The 16638-nt window shown below is 45.4% G+C and overlaps 1 protein-coding gene across 4 annotated transcripts in view; it reads right to left on the reverse strand.

Annotated features, from left to right (window-relative positions):
• Positions 1-16638, reverse strand: part of PMFBP1 (polyamine modulated factor 1 binding protein 1) — a 294257-nt gene that overhangs the window by 68760 nt on the left and 208859 nt on the right. For all 4 annotated transcript variants that reach the window (XM_068259442.1, XM_068259444.1, XM_068259441.1 and 1 more), the window contains 8 exons: positions 11980-12126; positions 11741-11887; positions 10130-10309; positions 9811-9894; positions 8203-8370; positions 7578-7661; positions 5049-5216; positions 1576-1797 (listed from right to left, as the gene is read on the reverse strand). In XM_068259442.1, coding sequence (XP_068115543.1) covers positions 1576-1797; positions 5049-5216; positions 7578-7661; positions 8203-8370; positions 9811-9894; positions 10130-10309; positions 11741-11887; positions 11980-12126 — 1200 coding nt within the window. The remainder of the gene's footprint in view (positions 1-1575; positions 1798-5048; positions 5217-7577; positions 7662-8202; positions 8371-9810; positions 9895-10129; positions 10310-11740; positions 11888-11979; positions 12127-16638) is intronic.

The raw sequence follows: 16638 nt of genomic DNA on the forward strand, positions 1-16638 counted from the left end.
GTATGAATTAAACACATTTTTCAGTAGAAAACACATATATTCACACAGATCTGTACATGAGACCTGAAAGAGGGACAAAGAGGGACAGACGGATTGGGTTCCCAAAGTAGGACTGTCCCTCCAAAAAAGGGACAGTTGGGAGCTATGCTTAGAGAACTCCTGCAATAAATCTGCAGTGTGCCTACATCCTGCTTTCATGGAAGCAGACAAAGGGTTAACATCCTGTTTACATATCAGCTGTGACTGCCGAATTTCTGTGCTGACAGCTGAGAGATCAAATTGCACTTGTGCTTACTTGAAGATGATGGGGTATTAGACAAGCTCTTCTCTCTAAACACTCACAGGGTGCATTTCTGTTTTCCTTGTGTCCTGTGCAAGAGTTCAGGTCCACGTTAAAAGGCAATTTATTGATAAGATGTGAAAATATCACTGAGAAAAAGTGATTTGGAACAGGCCCAATATCCTTCAAGTTCTATTTTTTCTACTGAAACACCCAGTTTTGAAAGGTGAATGGTATGAGGCAGTACACACAGCACCACCCTGCTTTATATGTAAAAAAAATAATTATTAATTTATTTAAAGGAGAACTGTAGTGAGAGGTATATGGAGGCTGCCATATTTATTTCCTTTTAAGCAATACCAGTTGCCTGGCTATTCAGCTAATCCTCTGCCTCTAATACTTTCAGCCATAGGCCCTGAACAAGCATGCAGCAGATCAGGTGTTTCTGACAAATTTAGACAGATATGACAAGATTAGCTGCATGCTTGTTTCTGGTGTGATTCAGACACTTCTTTAGGCAAATAGACAATCAGGGCTGCCAGGCAACTGGTATTGCTTAAAAGAAAATAAATATGGCAGCCTCCATATCCTTCTCACTACGGTTCTCCTTTAATGTCCTAACTAGAGGCGATGTGCCTGGATATATGAAATGTTTTTCTTGTTACTGACCCCTGTGGCTAGGGTCTAATTCAGTGCACTCCCTCCTTCCCCTGTATGTGTCTCATGCTGGTGTATGTGCATGGTGCACATGGACACATAACGTTAGCTCCCTTGTGCGATTGGTAAGATGCACTATCTGTCCCAGGAGAGGACGTCAGGAATGTGCTCCTAATCCATTGATAGGTTTGATGCAATGAATGTGTTTGCATGTCTGCACTATGCATGTTACAGGGCCAGAGTTAGGACACCTACATTTACCTGGGTACACTTCTGCGCAGTATAGGTGACTAAGCATAAGAATGCATTCTTCTGTTAACTAAAACCCCGGCTTTTAACTTAGCTGTAGGGATAACAGTCGTGCCTGGATGAGTGAATCTGTGAATGCATTTGTTTGAACATTTGCATGTGAGAGTGCGAAGGGTTAATAGATTTTTCCTGCTTTATATGTAGTTCACTTTGGGGGACATTAACATTTTTCCTTACAGCTCTGACACTCTGGTGACACCCCGGCTCTGTCAGTTGGGGCGACACTTGGAAAAAGTTTGAGAACTTCCTCGGGTTAAAGTGTCCTTTTCTAGTGGTGCTGCCCACGTGTGTCTTGTCCGGCAGTAAGATGCCGGGAAAGATTGCCTCACCTGCTCCTCTAGCTGCAGCTGTAGATGTTGTGCCAGGGTCAGGTCCTGTGCCAGTCTCTCCATCTTCACCCTGCAGTGCTGCATCTCCAGCTCCTGGTCCTCGTGCCTCCTGGTGATGGAGTCTAGCTTCTCCTGCAGCCGAGACGTGTCACTTCTCATCCGATCCGAGTCCATTTGGTGCGTTTGCCTCAGGGTGGACAGCTGCTGCTGCAATCTCTGCACCTGTGGAGGTGAGCATGGATCAGAATGAGGATCTCATACACAGGTGGAAGTGTGCACGCCTCTCCAAGAGACCTTCTAGAAGCTAAACTAGCAGGGTGCTAAAAGGGTTTGATATATACAGGATATATATATATATATATATATATATATATATATATATATATATATATATATATATATATCCATCCATACCAATCTCACATCAAGCATTTTAACCAATCTCCAGGGAGAAATCACTCACATAATTTACAGCTGTATACCAGATAAATGGGCTAAAATTACACAGGGAGAAGGGAGAGATCCAACTCCATGCCAAGCCAAATGGCCATTGTGTGTGTGAGCATAGATGCAAACTGATCGATTAGGTCACACCCCTTTAGCATCTCTGATGCAGGCTAGCAACACATTCTGTTGCTATGGAAGGACAGATGAGGGCGTGGCACACAACGGAGTTCATGTGACACTCTGGATATCTCAGTGACGCACTGAGGTCCCCATGCACATGCTAGATTCTCAGCAGGGGCCGCATCGAGAGGTTAGTTGAGAACCATCTAGCATATGTAGGAAGCGCTTAGGCTCTCAATCTCTGTCACAACATAGGAGAAAAGTAATTTATGGCTCATTTTACGCTGGAAGAAATGTACCGTACTTTTTATTTGTATGTGTACACATGTATTTTACATTTTACAATGTTCGCGAGAGTGGTCCTTTAGGTGGTACACAATACATTACCGGGGCTACATACAGTGGCTTGCAAAAGTATTCGGCCCCCTTAAAGTTTTCCACATTTTGTCAGATTACTGCCACAAACATGAATCAATTTTATTGGAATTCCACGTGAAAGACCAATACAAAGTGGTGTGCACATGAGAAGTGGAATGGAAATCATACATGATTCCAAACATTTTTTACAAATAAATAACTGCAAAGTGGGGTGTGCGTAATTATTCAGCCCCCTGAGTCAATACTTTGTAGAGCCACCTTTTGCTGCAATTACAGCTGCCAGTCTCTTAGGGTATGTCTCTACCAGCTTTGCACATCTAGAGACTGAAATCCTTGCCCATTCTTCTTTGCAAAACAGCTCCAGCTCAGTCAGATTAGATGGACAGCGTTTGTGAACAGCAGTTTTCAGATCTTGCCACAGATTCTCGATTGGATTTAGATCTGGACTTTGACTGGCCCATTCTAACACATGGATATGTTTTGTTTAAAACCATTCCATTGTTGCCCTGGCTTTATGTTTAGGGTCGTTGTCCTGCTGGAAGGTGAACCTCCTGCCCAGTCTCAAGTCTTTTGCAGACTCCAAGAGGTTTTCTTCCAAGATTGCCCTGTATTTGGCTCCGTCCATCTTCCCATCAACTCTGACCAGCTTCCCTGTCCCTGCTGAAGAGAATGATGCTGCCACCACCATATTTGACAGTGGGGATGGTGTGTTCAGTGTGATGTGCAGTGTTAGTTTTCCGCCACACATAGCGTTTTGCATTTTGGCCAAAAAGTTCCATTTTGGTCTCATCTGACCAGAGCACCTTCTTCCACGTTTGCTGTGTCCCCCACATGGCTTGTGGCAAACTGCAAACGGGACTTCTAATGCTTTTCTGTTAACAATGGCTTTCTTCTTGCCACACTTCCATAAAGGCCAACTTTGTACACTGCACGACTAATAGTTGTCCTATGGACAGATTTCCCCACCTGAGCTGTAGATCTCTGCAGCTCGTCCAGAGTCACCACGGGCCTCTTCATTGCATTTCTGATTAGCGCTTTCCTTGTTTGGCCTGTGAGTTTAGGTGGACGGCCTTGTCTTGGTAGGTTTACAGTTGTGCCATACTCCTTCCATTTCTGAATGATCACTTGAACAGTGCTCCGTGGGATGTTCAAGGCTTTGGAAATCTTTTTGTAGCCTAAGCCTGCTTTAAATTTCTCAATAACTTTATCCCTGACCTGTCTGGTGTGTTCTTTGGACTTCATGGTGTTGTTGCTCCCAATATTCTCTTAGACAACCTATGAGGCCGTCACCGAACAGCTGTATTTGTACTGACATTAGATTACACACAGGTGCACTTTATTTAGTCATTAGCACTCATCAGGCAATGTCTATGGGCAATTGACTGCACTAAGACCAAAGGGGGCTGAATAATTACGCACACCCCACTTTGCAGTTATTTATTTGTAAAAAATGTTTGGAATCATGAATGATTTTCATTCCACTTCTCACGTGTACACCACTTTGTATTGGTCTTTCATGTGAAATTCCAATAAAATTGATTCATGTTTGTGGCAGTAATGTGACAAAATGTGGAAAACTTCAAGGGGGCCCGAATATTTTTGCAAGCCACTGTATAACACATGGGGAGACCGGGCAGGGGTCCGTCAGTCGTTGGAAAATCGAATGCTGATATTGACACGCACCCGTCAGAGCCCTTTTGAGCGAGATCTTTCCAGCATGCCACATCAAGCGTTTCATTCAATTTTGGAGAGAAATCAGTTTGGATGGCAAAGGTATCTCTGGCAGATTTGACCATTATGATGAAATCTGTGCGATATTGATGATACAAATCCAGTAATGTATAGGCACCTTTAGAGTATGCGCTATATATAAGCAATATATAGAAATATATAAGCGCCACGTGCTATATACAGGGGGCGTGTATACCGGTAATGGAAGAGCAGGGGATGTCAAAGAGGGATGAGCAATGTGCGGTGGGCGACACAAGACAGGTAATGTATGAACACACACGTTTGGGGGTGTAGAAGCGGATGTGGACGATTTCTAAGAGATTTCATGCTAAAGTTGATCGGGAATACGCCTGTGGTGTGTGGGCAGCTGACAGATCTCTCTCCAATTAGATATGACCAGAGAGCGATTTGTCTCTAGGTTGAATCTGCCGTTCATCACTAGGTAGGTAGATTGAGAACCGATGCTTACTATCTGGAATGCTTTTATTGCTGTCTGTGAAAGGTAACTGTGTGCGTCTTGGATACGGATATGATATGGATACGTACAGAGCTGTATGGAATTCTATACCCTGCAAGCTATGGGGGGCGCACTGAACTAGGAAGGAGAATGCAGATCTGAGGCCACTGTACGCTCAAGTTCCAGATGCCATCATTTAAATCCAGATTTAAAAAATTATTGTTATATTTATTTTAGCTGGATATGACACATAAGCCTCAGTATGCTGCACTGTGTACCCTGTGCTATCAGGGGGGGGGGGGGGGGGGGTCTGTGTGATGTCCACCAGTCCCTCTCTTACCTCCAGCACGCTGTCCTCTCTCTCCTGCCGCAGTCTCTGTAGAACAGTCTCATTCTCTATGGCGGTACTCTCACGCTCCGTGCAGATCTCCTGGAGGCTCTGTACATCGCTCTGCAGGTTCTTCAGCTTAGCGCGGGCGGTGCTTAGCTCCTCCTCCCGTACAGCGAGCTGCCAGATACATCACGTTACTGCACAGTCATTGGTTCAAGGGGATACCACAATATCTTAAAGGAGTTATCAAGCAAAATGTGCTGCCCCATGATATACTTACCCAGGGCTTCCTCCAGCCCCTTGCAGCTTTGTTTGTTGTTAAATGTTACAGTATTGTATAAACTGATATAAGTAGTTTAAAACACTTTTAAAGACCATTAAAAACAAATAAATAACATAGTTCTTATTACATGTCCAAATCCAGAGTTGTCTGAAAGTAAATAATTTACCCACATTTTACACCATGTTCAACACAGGACTCAACTTACAGATAAGACAAGACAAGACAAATAACATTTATATCGCGCTTTTCTCCTGGCGGACTCAAAGCGCCAGAGCTGCAGCCACTAGGACGCGCCCTATAGGCAGTAGCAGTGTTAGAGAGACTTGCCTACGGTCTCCTACTGAATAGGTGCTGGCTTACTGAACAGGCAGAGCCGAGATTCGAACTCTGGTCTCCTGTGTCAGAGGCAGAGCCCTTAATCATTACACCATCCAGCCACCACAACTAACAAACAATCTCCCGGGAACTGAACCTGGGGGCTGCCTGTATAATGATGATACTCATACATAGGCACAGCATACTGGCCTTTCCAAAACACAAGATAGATGCAAATAATTTCGAGTTGATGCAAGAGAATGCAAATGTTGTATGCACATTTTACCTCAGCAGGATTCATTGGTTTATTTTCAAGCTGCATGACTTTGCAAACAAAATTGGCATAATGCTGCATCAACTGGAAATTATTTGCATCTCATTGTCATAGTAATAGTCATATGCTAATATGCTAAATGATGACACTGGCAAACTTTCATAATCATTCTGGATGACAATTTACCTACAAGGAGACTGTTCTATGGAGATCTATTAAAATCTATTTGCAGTGTGTGGCAGTAATTGATCCCTCCCTGATCAGATTTCCAAAACAAAGTTATAAATCTCTTTGTAAAATCGCATGGCCATCTGCTAGTGTATGGCCCCCTTTCCTGAGAAAAGTAATACAACCCCATAGTCTTCTTCCCACGGGGCAAGAAAAGGCATAACATTATTTCTCTTCACTTATTCTATTACCACAACTATAAAAAAAACTTCTCAGCACTTTCCAAAAAAAAACAAACAAAAAGAAATGACTCAAAATAAGTGGTTATGAATTAACATGTATCGCCTTGTTTTTAATACTTTATTTTATTTGATTTTTTTACTTATTGGGTGCTAAAACAGTTTTATAGATAAGGTTACAAACATAAAAGAAGAGATGGATCATAATTCATGAGATGAGATGGATAACAAGAGATCATTCAGAGAAGGGTAGAGAATTCATGAGGTAAAGCCTGGAACACGCCCATTTATAGGACGCTGGCTTTTTCCGCATTGTTGTAGAGTGCACTGAAAAAGTCACGCCACTAACTGTCCCTCAAAGAGCTCACATTGTAATGTCCCTCCCACCATCATAGTCTGATAACCCTGCCACAGTCTAGGACAAATTACTCAGATTACTGTGCAGCAATTATTATTATTTAGTATGTATATAGCGCTAACATCTTGCGCAGTGCTGTACAGGGTATTGTCTTGTCACTTAAAGAGGAACTCCAGTGAAAATAATGTAATTAAAAAAGTGCTTCATTTTTACAATAATTATGTATAAATGATTTATTCAGTGTTTGCACATTGTAAAATCTTTTAAATCCCAGATTTACATTCTGACATTACATGGTGACATTTTTATTGTTGGCAGGTGATGTAGCTGCTGCATTTTTTTTGGCAGTTGGAAACAGCTGTAAACAGCTATTTCCCACAATGCAGCAAGGTTCACAGACAGGAAACTGCCAAGAGTACGTACTCAGAATTTATTTGTGGGAGGGGTTTCTCCACAATATCAGCTATACAGCGCCCCCTGATGAACCATTGGTGAAAAGTAATATATTTCTCATGTAAAAGGGGATATCAGCTGCTGATTGGGATAAAGTTCAATTGTTGGTCGGAGTTTCTCTTTAACTGTCCCTCAGAGGGGGCTCACAATCTAATCCCTACCATAGTCATATGTCTATGTATGTATCATGTAGTGCATGTATTGTAGTCTAGGGCCAATGTCAGGGGGAAGCCAATTAACTTATCTGTATGTTTTTGGGATGTGGGGGGAAACCAGAGTGCCCCGAGGAAACCCACGCAGACATGGGGAGAACACACAAACTCAGTGCAGATAGTGCTTTGGCTAGGATTCAAACCGAGGATCCAGCAATGCATGGCAAGCGTGCTAACCACTACGCCCCCGTGCTGCCCACTGGCAATGACTGGTACTACCTACAGCCAGGTCATACCTCACTCCTCGCTTGCTGGAGCTCCTGCTCTGTGCCCGTCAGGTCTGTGCGGAGGCTTAATATGGTCTGATCCCGGCTGGATACCTGCAATATACAGAAGTGACTCCTTATACACCGCATGTAATAAGCTGCTGTGCTAGAGCTGGCCAGACCTAATGGAACCTTACTTCATGGTCTGGAAGGCATACGTGATATGGCAAACCTTGAATGGTTTATTATAAACAGCCTGTTATTAGGTGATATAACACCTTTCAGCTCTTGTCTCGGTCACATCAGAGCACAGAGGGGTTTGAGGAAAAGTTATTAAACTAGCATTTACGCGACTAAAGTTCGGGTTCAGCAACACATACCTATGGAGAGGGAAGATTCTGGATCCTAATGAGGCTTCCCTCACTGTCCTCTGGAACGACCCCCCCCCCCCCCCTTAGCATCCAGAGGCGGTCCTCTTCTTAGGCAAGGATGTGATTTTATACCCGATGGTAGAGCTGAGCACACCTTAAACTCACATGTCTCCAACCACAGTAAGATTTTTTTTAATAATAATTCCAGGGCAGGTTTATAGACTACTCATGTCCTCCAATCATCTCCAGCCCAGAGACGTTTGGTGAATTGGTTGACTTATTACCTCTTTTTGGGCAGCTTTGTGTTTCTCGTTGATGATGCCGAGTTCTCTCTCCAGCCTCTCCACTGTGCTGCTGAGCTGGGAGACCTCCTCTTCCCCGGCTCTCTGCTCCTCCTTCAGCTTGGCCACCTCCTCCTTCTGCTCCTCCACCTCTGATTGGCTGTGACTCAGCTGAGCAGAAGAGAACAAAGTACCAAGATTGTCAACTCCCAACCTCAGCTACTTCATCAGGCACAAGCAAAAAAAAATACTGAATAAATAAATAAGGAGTTTTTAGGGTAAAATTAATTGACTACTTATATGATGTCCCTTCTGCAGGAACATGGGGCTTGAGGCACTAACTTCAGTAAGGCTGTGATAGGGGCACAGACATGAGCCAGACTGCATGACAAAGTTATGGACGGCTGAATGTTCTGGTTCATCTGGTGCAGTAGTAGACCCAATCCATAGTGTGGAATGTGTTCAGCACCATAAAAACAGGGGAAAAGAAACAGTGTGCCCCCCCCCCCAATGAAAGTAGCCTGACAACTATTCATAGTTGGGGTGTACCCCCAAAAAAGATTGATTTAGACCCCCTTTCACTCTGTTCCAGCGCTCTGCTACCACTACTTGATGGGCATGGGACAATAAGTACAAACTCCCATGTTTGATCAAATGAGTGATCAGATAAGCTCCCCACTTTTAGCTAAAGTGTATAGGGGGTCACCTGAGACCCCTCATACACCTTCACAAAATATGGCGGAGAAGGAGTCATTAAGCTGAAGCCACGCCTCCTTGCTGTATAACAGCCTATCAGGCGTGGCTTCAGCCTAGGGAGGAGGAGGGCCTGGAGATTAATAAGGAGGAAAGGAGGATCTATAAACTGGCGCAACAAGTATTTTACTTTTTTCTGAGTTTGCAAAAACAGCAGCATCTCTTATTGAACTGATTATTCATCATAAAATGTAAAATAATTTTCTACTAAATAAATGCATATAAAAACTGTCCATTGGCCGAGCATTTCAGGCTAGTGTGGCCAACTGATAACATAATACCACAATATTGTCTGTACCCAAATAGTGTAAAGGGGCCCATACACCTAACGATTTTCCCGCCGCTATACAGCAGATTCGATCACTGTGATCGAATCTGCTGTGAAATCGTTGCGCAAACGCTGACAGAACGATCCATTTAAGTCCGAAATCGATCTTTCCCATCGATCCGTCCGTGCGGAAGATTTCACTCGATCGCCGCCGGGTCGGGAGTGCGTCGATAGCGGCGTTCGAATGTCCGACGACCAACGCTAGCGGCAATACATTACCTGCTCTGCCGCCACGTATCCCCGCTGTCACCACTGCTCCTTCTCCGCTGGGCTCCGGCAGGCTTCACTTCTTCCTGTTCCGACAGGAAGTTTAAACAGTAGAGCGCCCTCTACTGTTTAAACTTCCCCGGACAGGAAGTACGATCGTTCTGTCAGCGTTTGCTCAACGATTTCACAGCAGATTCGATCACAGTGATCAAATCTGCTGTATATCGGCGGGAAAATCGTTAGGTGTATGGGACCCTTTAGATTTCAAACACTACACTATTTTTTTCTTTTTGTTGAAAGTAATCATATTTATTGCAGTGTACCTGTGCCTTGCATGACTCATGCCGCTCCCTCTCCTCCGCCAGCTCCTGCTGTAGGGACGCAATGCTTCTGTCTCTCTGCTGAACCTATAGGAGACAGGTGCTCTTTACTGCCAGGCAATGATGAATAGCGATAGTCAAACAGATGCTAATCATTCCAGAATGATGCATTTTTTATGCTAATTTTATGCATCTGTGAAATTGACCAATCAAAGCCTGTTCCAAAGATGTATAAATTACATAAAAGTTGTGAGTTATTAGTATCTGGCCAACCATTACTACTGATAAAGAGCACAAGATGTGATAGAGAAAAACATGGAACCTGTTCCTCAGCTGTCTTGCTGCTCTCCTCCTTCTCCCTTGACATGACTCCTAAAGCATTCTGGGATATCTGCAGCTGTTCCTGGAGTCTCTGGAGCTCCGCCTCCTTCTTGGTGATGTCCCGCTGTAAAGACTCCGCCCTTTGGAGTGCTTCACTAAGACGCTGCTCACCCTCCGTTATCTATAAATACCAAATACGATCAGGACAAAGTCAGAAAGGTGGCAGGGAACTGAGCAATACATTGGTAACAGGTGAGATTAGTGACTTTCATACTCGTTAAAGGAGACCTGAAGTGAGATCGATATGGAGGCTGCCATATTTATTTTCTTTTAAAGAATACCAGTTTCCTTTCCTGGCAGTCCTGCTGATCTTTATAATGCATCAATAGTGCCTGAATCACACACCTGAAACAAGCATGCGGCAAATGCAGTCAAACCTCTAAGCTGCATGCTTGTTCAGGGCCTATGGTTAAAAATATTAGAGGCAGAGGATCAGCAGGACAGCCAGGCAATTTGCATTGTACTTAAGGACTGCATCACGCCAATTGGTGTAAACGCGGCGGCAGTCCCAGGACCGCCTAACGCCAATTGGTGTGCAGTCCTGGGGGCGTGTTTTGCTGGGGATCTGCTTGAATGACTGAGCTCCGCCCCATCATAGTCTCCCAGCAGCGATCGCCGCTAGAAGACTGTTAGATTGCGAAATACAATTTACAATGTACAGCGCTGCGATCTAAGGCAGCACTGTACTGGGGAAGGCCGTGTCACTCAGCTGTCCCCTACAGAGGATCAGGAGCGATCCGCTCTCATAGGCTGATGCCTATGACAGACGATCGCGGTGATTGGCAGGCGGAGGGAGGGCTGGGGGGGGGGGGGGGGAGAACAAATTTATTTAAAAAAACAAACAAACAAACAAATAAACATCCCTGCAATCAGAGCCCACCAACAGAAAGCTCTGTTGGTGGGCAGAAAGGGGGGAATCACTTGTGTGCTGAGTTGTATGGCCCTGCAGTGAGGCCTTAAAGCTGTAGTGGCCTAATTTGTAAAAAATAGCCTGGTCACTGGGGAGGGGGGATAAAGCCTGCGGTCCTTAAGTGGTTAAAAGGAAATAAATATGGCAGCCTCCATATCCCTCTCACTTCAGGTATCCTTTAACTAGGCCTCAGGAGATAGATAGTAATCTTGCCTATTATTACATCTTTGAGAAAAATAATTCCAGAGACATGCCATTAAAGAGGGATATAGGGGATACAGGAATACCCATATACACACACAACAAACCTCTACAAATGGAATACTGATTCTAGCACAGCTGCACTATCCTAGCAGTGGGGTTATTGGGTGTGGCTCCTGTGCCAGCTATCTCATGCACACAGGACTACACTTTCCCATGATGACTAGCAGTGACTGGTAGCGGATTGTAACATAAAAAACAGATAGTTACCAAAGAAGAGGGAGAGCCTGCGGATCACAAGCTTTATTTTGTATAAAGACTATCAGAGCACATAATGAAAGTGGGGTCAGTAATGTGCACTTATAAGAAGAGAAAACAAGTATAAAGGGGATGGCAAAAGATTTGAAAGAAAAAGTGGGATATCAGACGTTCCCCAGACACCTCGTTCTGCAGCTGGAGGACTTTGTTCCTCAGAGAGTCTCTCTCCTCCTGGATGAGCGAGAGCTTTTCCAGGGCCGTCTCTTGTTCGGACTCGCAGGTGGCCAGCTGAGCTTGCAGTCTTTCTGTGGCCCTTGTCTGCAGCTCCACCTATACAAAGAAGGAGGCTTTAGCTTCATCCATTGACAAGAAGCTTTACCATCAGAGGACAATGTTTTCCTGGTGGCCAGTCACCCGCTCACCTGCTGCTCCAGATCCTCTTTCCCGATATGAAGAGTCCGCACCTCTCTCTCCAGCCTGTGGATGCTTTCAGAAAGGGAGGACTTATCACTGTGACACCGAGACAGCTCCTCCTGTAGACTGGCCCGAGTGGCCTCCAGCTTCTGGACCTGCCAAGAAACGTGGAGACCATTGCAAACCAGAACATACGTGTCACTTCCAGTGTGTGTTCAAAATACAAGCCCATAATGCATCAGATCAGTGGGAGGAGCCAAGCAAATTATTCCTTCATGCCCTTGTAAGCCTGGCATCTGTCCAGACCTGATGGTTTATATACTGTCCAAAATACAAGCCCATAATGCATCAGATCAGTGGGAGGAGCCATGCAAATTATTCCTTCATGCCCTTGTAAGCCTGGCATCTGTCCAGACCTGATGGTTTATATACTGTCCAAAATACAAGCCCATAATGCATCAGATCAGTGGGAGGAGCCATGCAAATTATTCCTTCATGCTCTTGTAAGCCTGGCATCTGTCCAGACCTGATGGTTTATATACTGTCCAAAATACAAGCCCATAATGCATCAGATCAGTGGGAGGAGCCAAGCAAATTATTCCTTCGTGCCCTTGTAAGCCTGGCATCTGTCCAGACCTGATGGTTTACTTTATAGCACACCTGTCACCTTAAAGGACAACTGAAGTGAGAGGGATATGGAGGCTGCCATGTTTATTTCCTTTTAAACAATACCAGTTGCTTGGTAGTCCTGCTGATCTACTTGGCTGCAGTGGTGTCTGAATAACACCTGTAACAAGCATGCAGATAATCTTGTCAGATCTGACAATAATGTCAGAAACACCTGATCTGCTGAATGCTTGTTCAGGGTCTGTGGTTAAAAGTATAAGAACCAGATCAGCAGGGCTGCCAGGCAACTGGTATTGCTTAAAATGAAATAAAATATGGCAGCCTCCATATTCTTCTCACTTCAGTTGTCCTTTAAGGTCTCCCATTTTTAGTGCATATATTAGCAATGCATAAAGTCCTGTGCGCTTCATGTCTGAACGGTTTGCAATAAATATATTAAAAATACCTGAATGACTGGTAGCTGTTGATTTATTTTGCTGGAGAGAAATCTGTCCAGGCTCCTCCCCATCCCATTATCACCCACATAGTGAACCAGTCAGAGAGGAAATGGGAAGAAGCAGCAGCCAGTTCCTCCCTGTGAACACAGATCACCTGGCCAATCCTATCTCCTCCCTCTGCTCAGGGCCGGCAGTACCATTAAGGCAAAGGGGGCAATTGCCTCAGGGCTCGAGTGCTGCGCTCCCCTCCCCCTCGACTTGTACTCCCCAGGGCACCTGCACCGTTTTTGGCAAGACTGCAACTCACCTTTCCTGGCATGCTACTCCTCCTGTGCTTCCTCCCCATTGGCTGCCTCTTCTCCATGGCCCATCGCATGTAACTTCACATGCACCAATCCCGCCATGGCAGTGGGATTAAGACAGGGAGCACAGCAGGAGCAGCGCGACGGGGACAGGGGAGTTGCAATCCTGCCACAAATCCTGCAGAAGCCCCATGGAGCATGGCTTGGGTGCACCGGGGGCTGACATTTATAGAGGGGGGTTGGGAGCCCAGGCTACCTTTGCCCTGTGGTACCATAGGCGCTTGGAACAGCCCTACTTCTGCTGAGAGATTTGTTTCACAGTTCTGTCTCATAATGATCAGAATCTGCTGAGCTGCAGTGCTGACAGCAAAGAGTGAATCTCTCACCAATAAAGAGAGGAGCTGAAGAGTGAGATCTGCTCTCCAGCTGGGCAAACCTCACTCTACCAGCTCCATGCTTGCTGGAGGGATCTCTGGGTCACATGACAGGGGAGTTCTCTGGACTGGAAAAATGAAAACTGTGCGAGTTATAGTATAGTCCCTTATTCAGCCAGAATCTGTGTATCTATCCAAAAAGCACAGAAATATTTTGAAAACACTGGACAGCACGGTGGTGTAGTGTTTAGCACCCTCGCCTTGCAGCACTGGGTCCCCGGGTTCGTATCACAGTCAGGGCACTAACTGCATGAGTTTGTATGTTCTCCCTGTGTCTCTGTGGGCTTCCTCCCACACGCCAAAATTATACAGATAAGTTAATTGCCCACCTAAATTGTCCCTAGACTAAGATACATTCATAGATATATGACTATGGAAGGGATTAGATTGTGAGCCCCTCTGATGGACAGTTAAAGAGAACCCGAGGTGGGGTTCTGACTATGCAATCCACATACAGAGGCTGGGTCTGCCCAGGGCCGGGCCGAGGCAGTGTAGGAGGCGGCGCACAATTCATTCAGTTGTCATTCCCAATTGTGTTTGAAGCAGAAAGAAATAGGAAAAGGGGATACATGGCAGTGACTGCAAGTCAGATAACTAGAGATTAAGGTACTGGGGAGGTTGGGGGCCCTGGGGCGCCTCTTAGTCTAGTAGCAATCAGTGTGTGACGGCTGGGGTGGGAGGGATGGAGGGGCGCACTTTGGTGTCTCAGCCTTGGGTGCTGAAAGACCTTGTCCCAGCTCTGGGTCTGCCTATACCGCCCAGCCTCTGTTGATATTTCAATCCTTCCTAAGCCCCCCTGCGCTCTGCTATCCCCCATAAATCACAGCCGCGTGTCGCAGCAGGCTGTGTTTATCTCTGTACTGTCAGTCTGCCACTCCCCCCACCTCCTGCATAGCTCCGGTCCCCGCCCGCGTCCCTTCCCTCCCCGCAGATTGGAGGGAAGGGACGTGGGCGGGACCGGAGATATGCAGGAGGCGGAGGGAGCACGCAGAGTGACAGTACAGATGTAAACACAGACCGCACAGCGCGGCTGTGATTTATGGGGGATTGCAGAGCGCAGGGGGAACTTAGGGGGGATTGAAATAGCAACAGAGGCTGGGCAGTATAGGCAGACCCAGCCTCTGTACGTGGATTGCATTGTCAGAACCCCACCTTGGGTTCTCTTTAAAGCGAACCTTAACTCAAATAAAACCCCATGAGTTTCACTTACCTGGGGCATCTACCAGCCCCCTGCAGCCATCCTGAGCCCTCACAGTCACTCATGGCTCCTCCGGTCCCCCGCTGCCAGCTAGTTTCGTTTTTGCCTGATGGGAGTCGGCCAGCCGCCATGCGTACATTTTTACACATTCCCGCTGGTGCAGAAAATTATTGCGGACATTAACAAGTACATTTTTACACGTTATGGGTGCAATGCGTAAAAATGTACGCATTGCACCTGAAACACGTAAAATGTACTTGTTAATGTCCGCGATGGCTTCCTGCACCAGCGCGAATGCGTAAAAATGTACGCATGTCGGCCGGCCGACTCCCAGTCGGCAAACACGACACTAGCTGGCAGCGGGGGACTGGAGCAGCAGTGAGTGACTGCGAGGGCACAGGATGGCTGCAGGGGGCTGGTAGATACCCCAGGTAAGTGAAACTCATGGGTTTGGTTTTTTTGAGTTAAGGTACCCTTTAAGTGACAAGACAATATACTCTGTACATCGCTGCAGAAGAAGTCTGCGCTTTACAAATACTAAATAATAAAATATACACCGTTTCCTTCTTAAAACTGAAGGCAGCATCACTTCAAGAAAAAGATGTGCAACATAAATCCTTTCGGCCCACTTAAGCTAGGCATGGATTTAATACACAGTACATCAATAGCCTTTCATTTGCATGGCTCCACCCACTATCCTAAAGTGATGTATTTTGGCCTTGATTCTTGATGTCCTGCAGCCCCTCTTCTGCTTTCAGAAGGCAATGGTTACTTTACAGGACTTTATGTTCCATTTGATACCTCAGACAAAATCCTGGTCATTTTCCCTAATTTAACCCCTTGGTATTTACTGTATTTATAAAGCGCCAACATATTACGCAGCGCTTGACATTAGTTAAAGGACAACTGTAGCGAGAGGTATATAGAGGCTGCCATATTTATTCCCCCTTCAGCAATACCAGTTTCCTGGCAGCCCTGCTGATCTATTTGGCTGCAGTAGTGTCTGAATAACACCACAAACAGGCATGCAGCTAATCTTGTCGGTTCCGACATTAATGTCGGTAACACATGATTTGCTGCATGCTTGTTCAGGGTCTGTGGCTATAAGTATTATAGACAGAGGATCAGCAGGACAGCCAGGCAACTGGTATTGCACAAAAGGAAAGAAAAACATGGCAGCTTCCCTACAGTTGTCCTTTTACGGTTACATACAATATTTAGAGGTGGCATACAGCAATATGACAATACAGGAATACATGCAAACCAGATTACGCAGCACAGTATGAGTACAAGGTAATGCTTAATCAGTCATTGGATGGAGAATGGAGATTATAAAATGGGTGTACGGTAATGGAGGTGCGTGAACAGGTAGGAGACGTAAGGAGGTGGACCCTGCCCGGAGGCTTACAATCTAGAGTATCCAGTATTATTATAGTAGAGATACTGAATATAGAGGATGTCAGGTTGTAAAGGGTAAGGGCATTGGGAAGGGTCCACACTCGCTAAAAATTGGGTGCAAATTTGCGCAATTTGAAATTGCACTAAATACTTTTCAATGGCAACACGCATGTTCATTCAGGAGCCTGCCATTTTTTCATGAGTTTAAAAACTGTTTCTCCACCGCATAAAATCGCAATGCGCAAGCAATCCCCGTGGGTTGCAAGCAGGT

This window comes from Hyperolius riggenbachi, chromosome 11, assembly GCF_040937935.1.
Source record: "Hyperolius riggenbachi isolate aHypRig1 chromosome 11, aHypRig1.pri, whole genome shotgun sequence".
NCBI lineage: Eukaryota > Metazoa > Chordata > Amphibia > Anura > Hyperoliidae > Hyperolius > Hyperolius riggenbachi.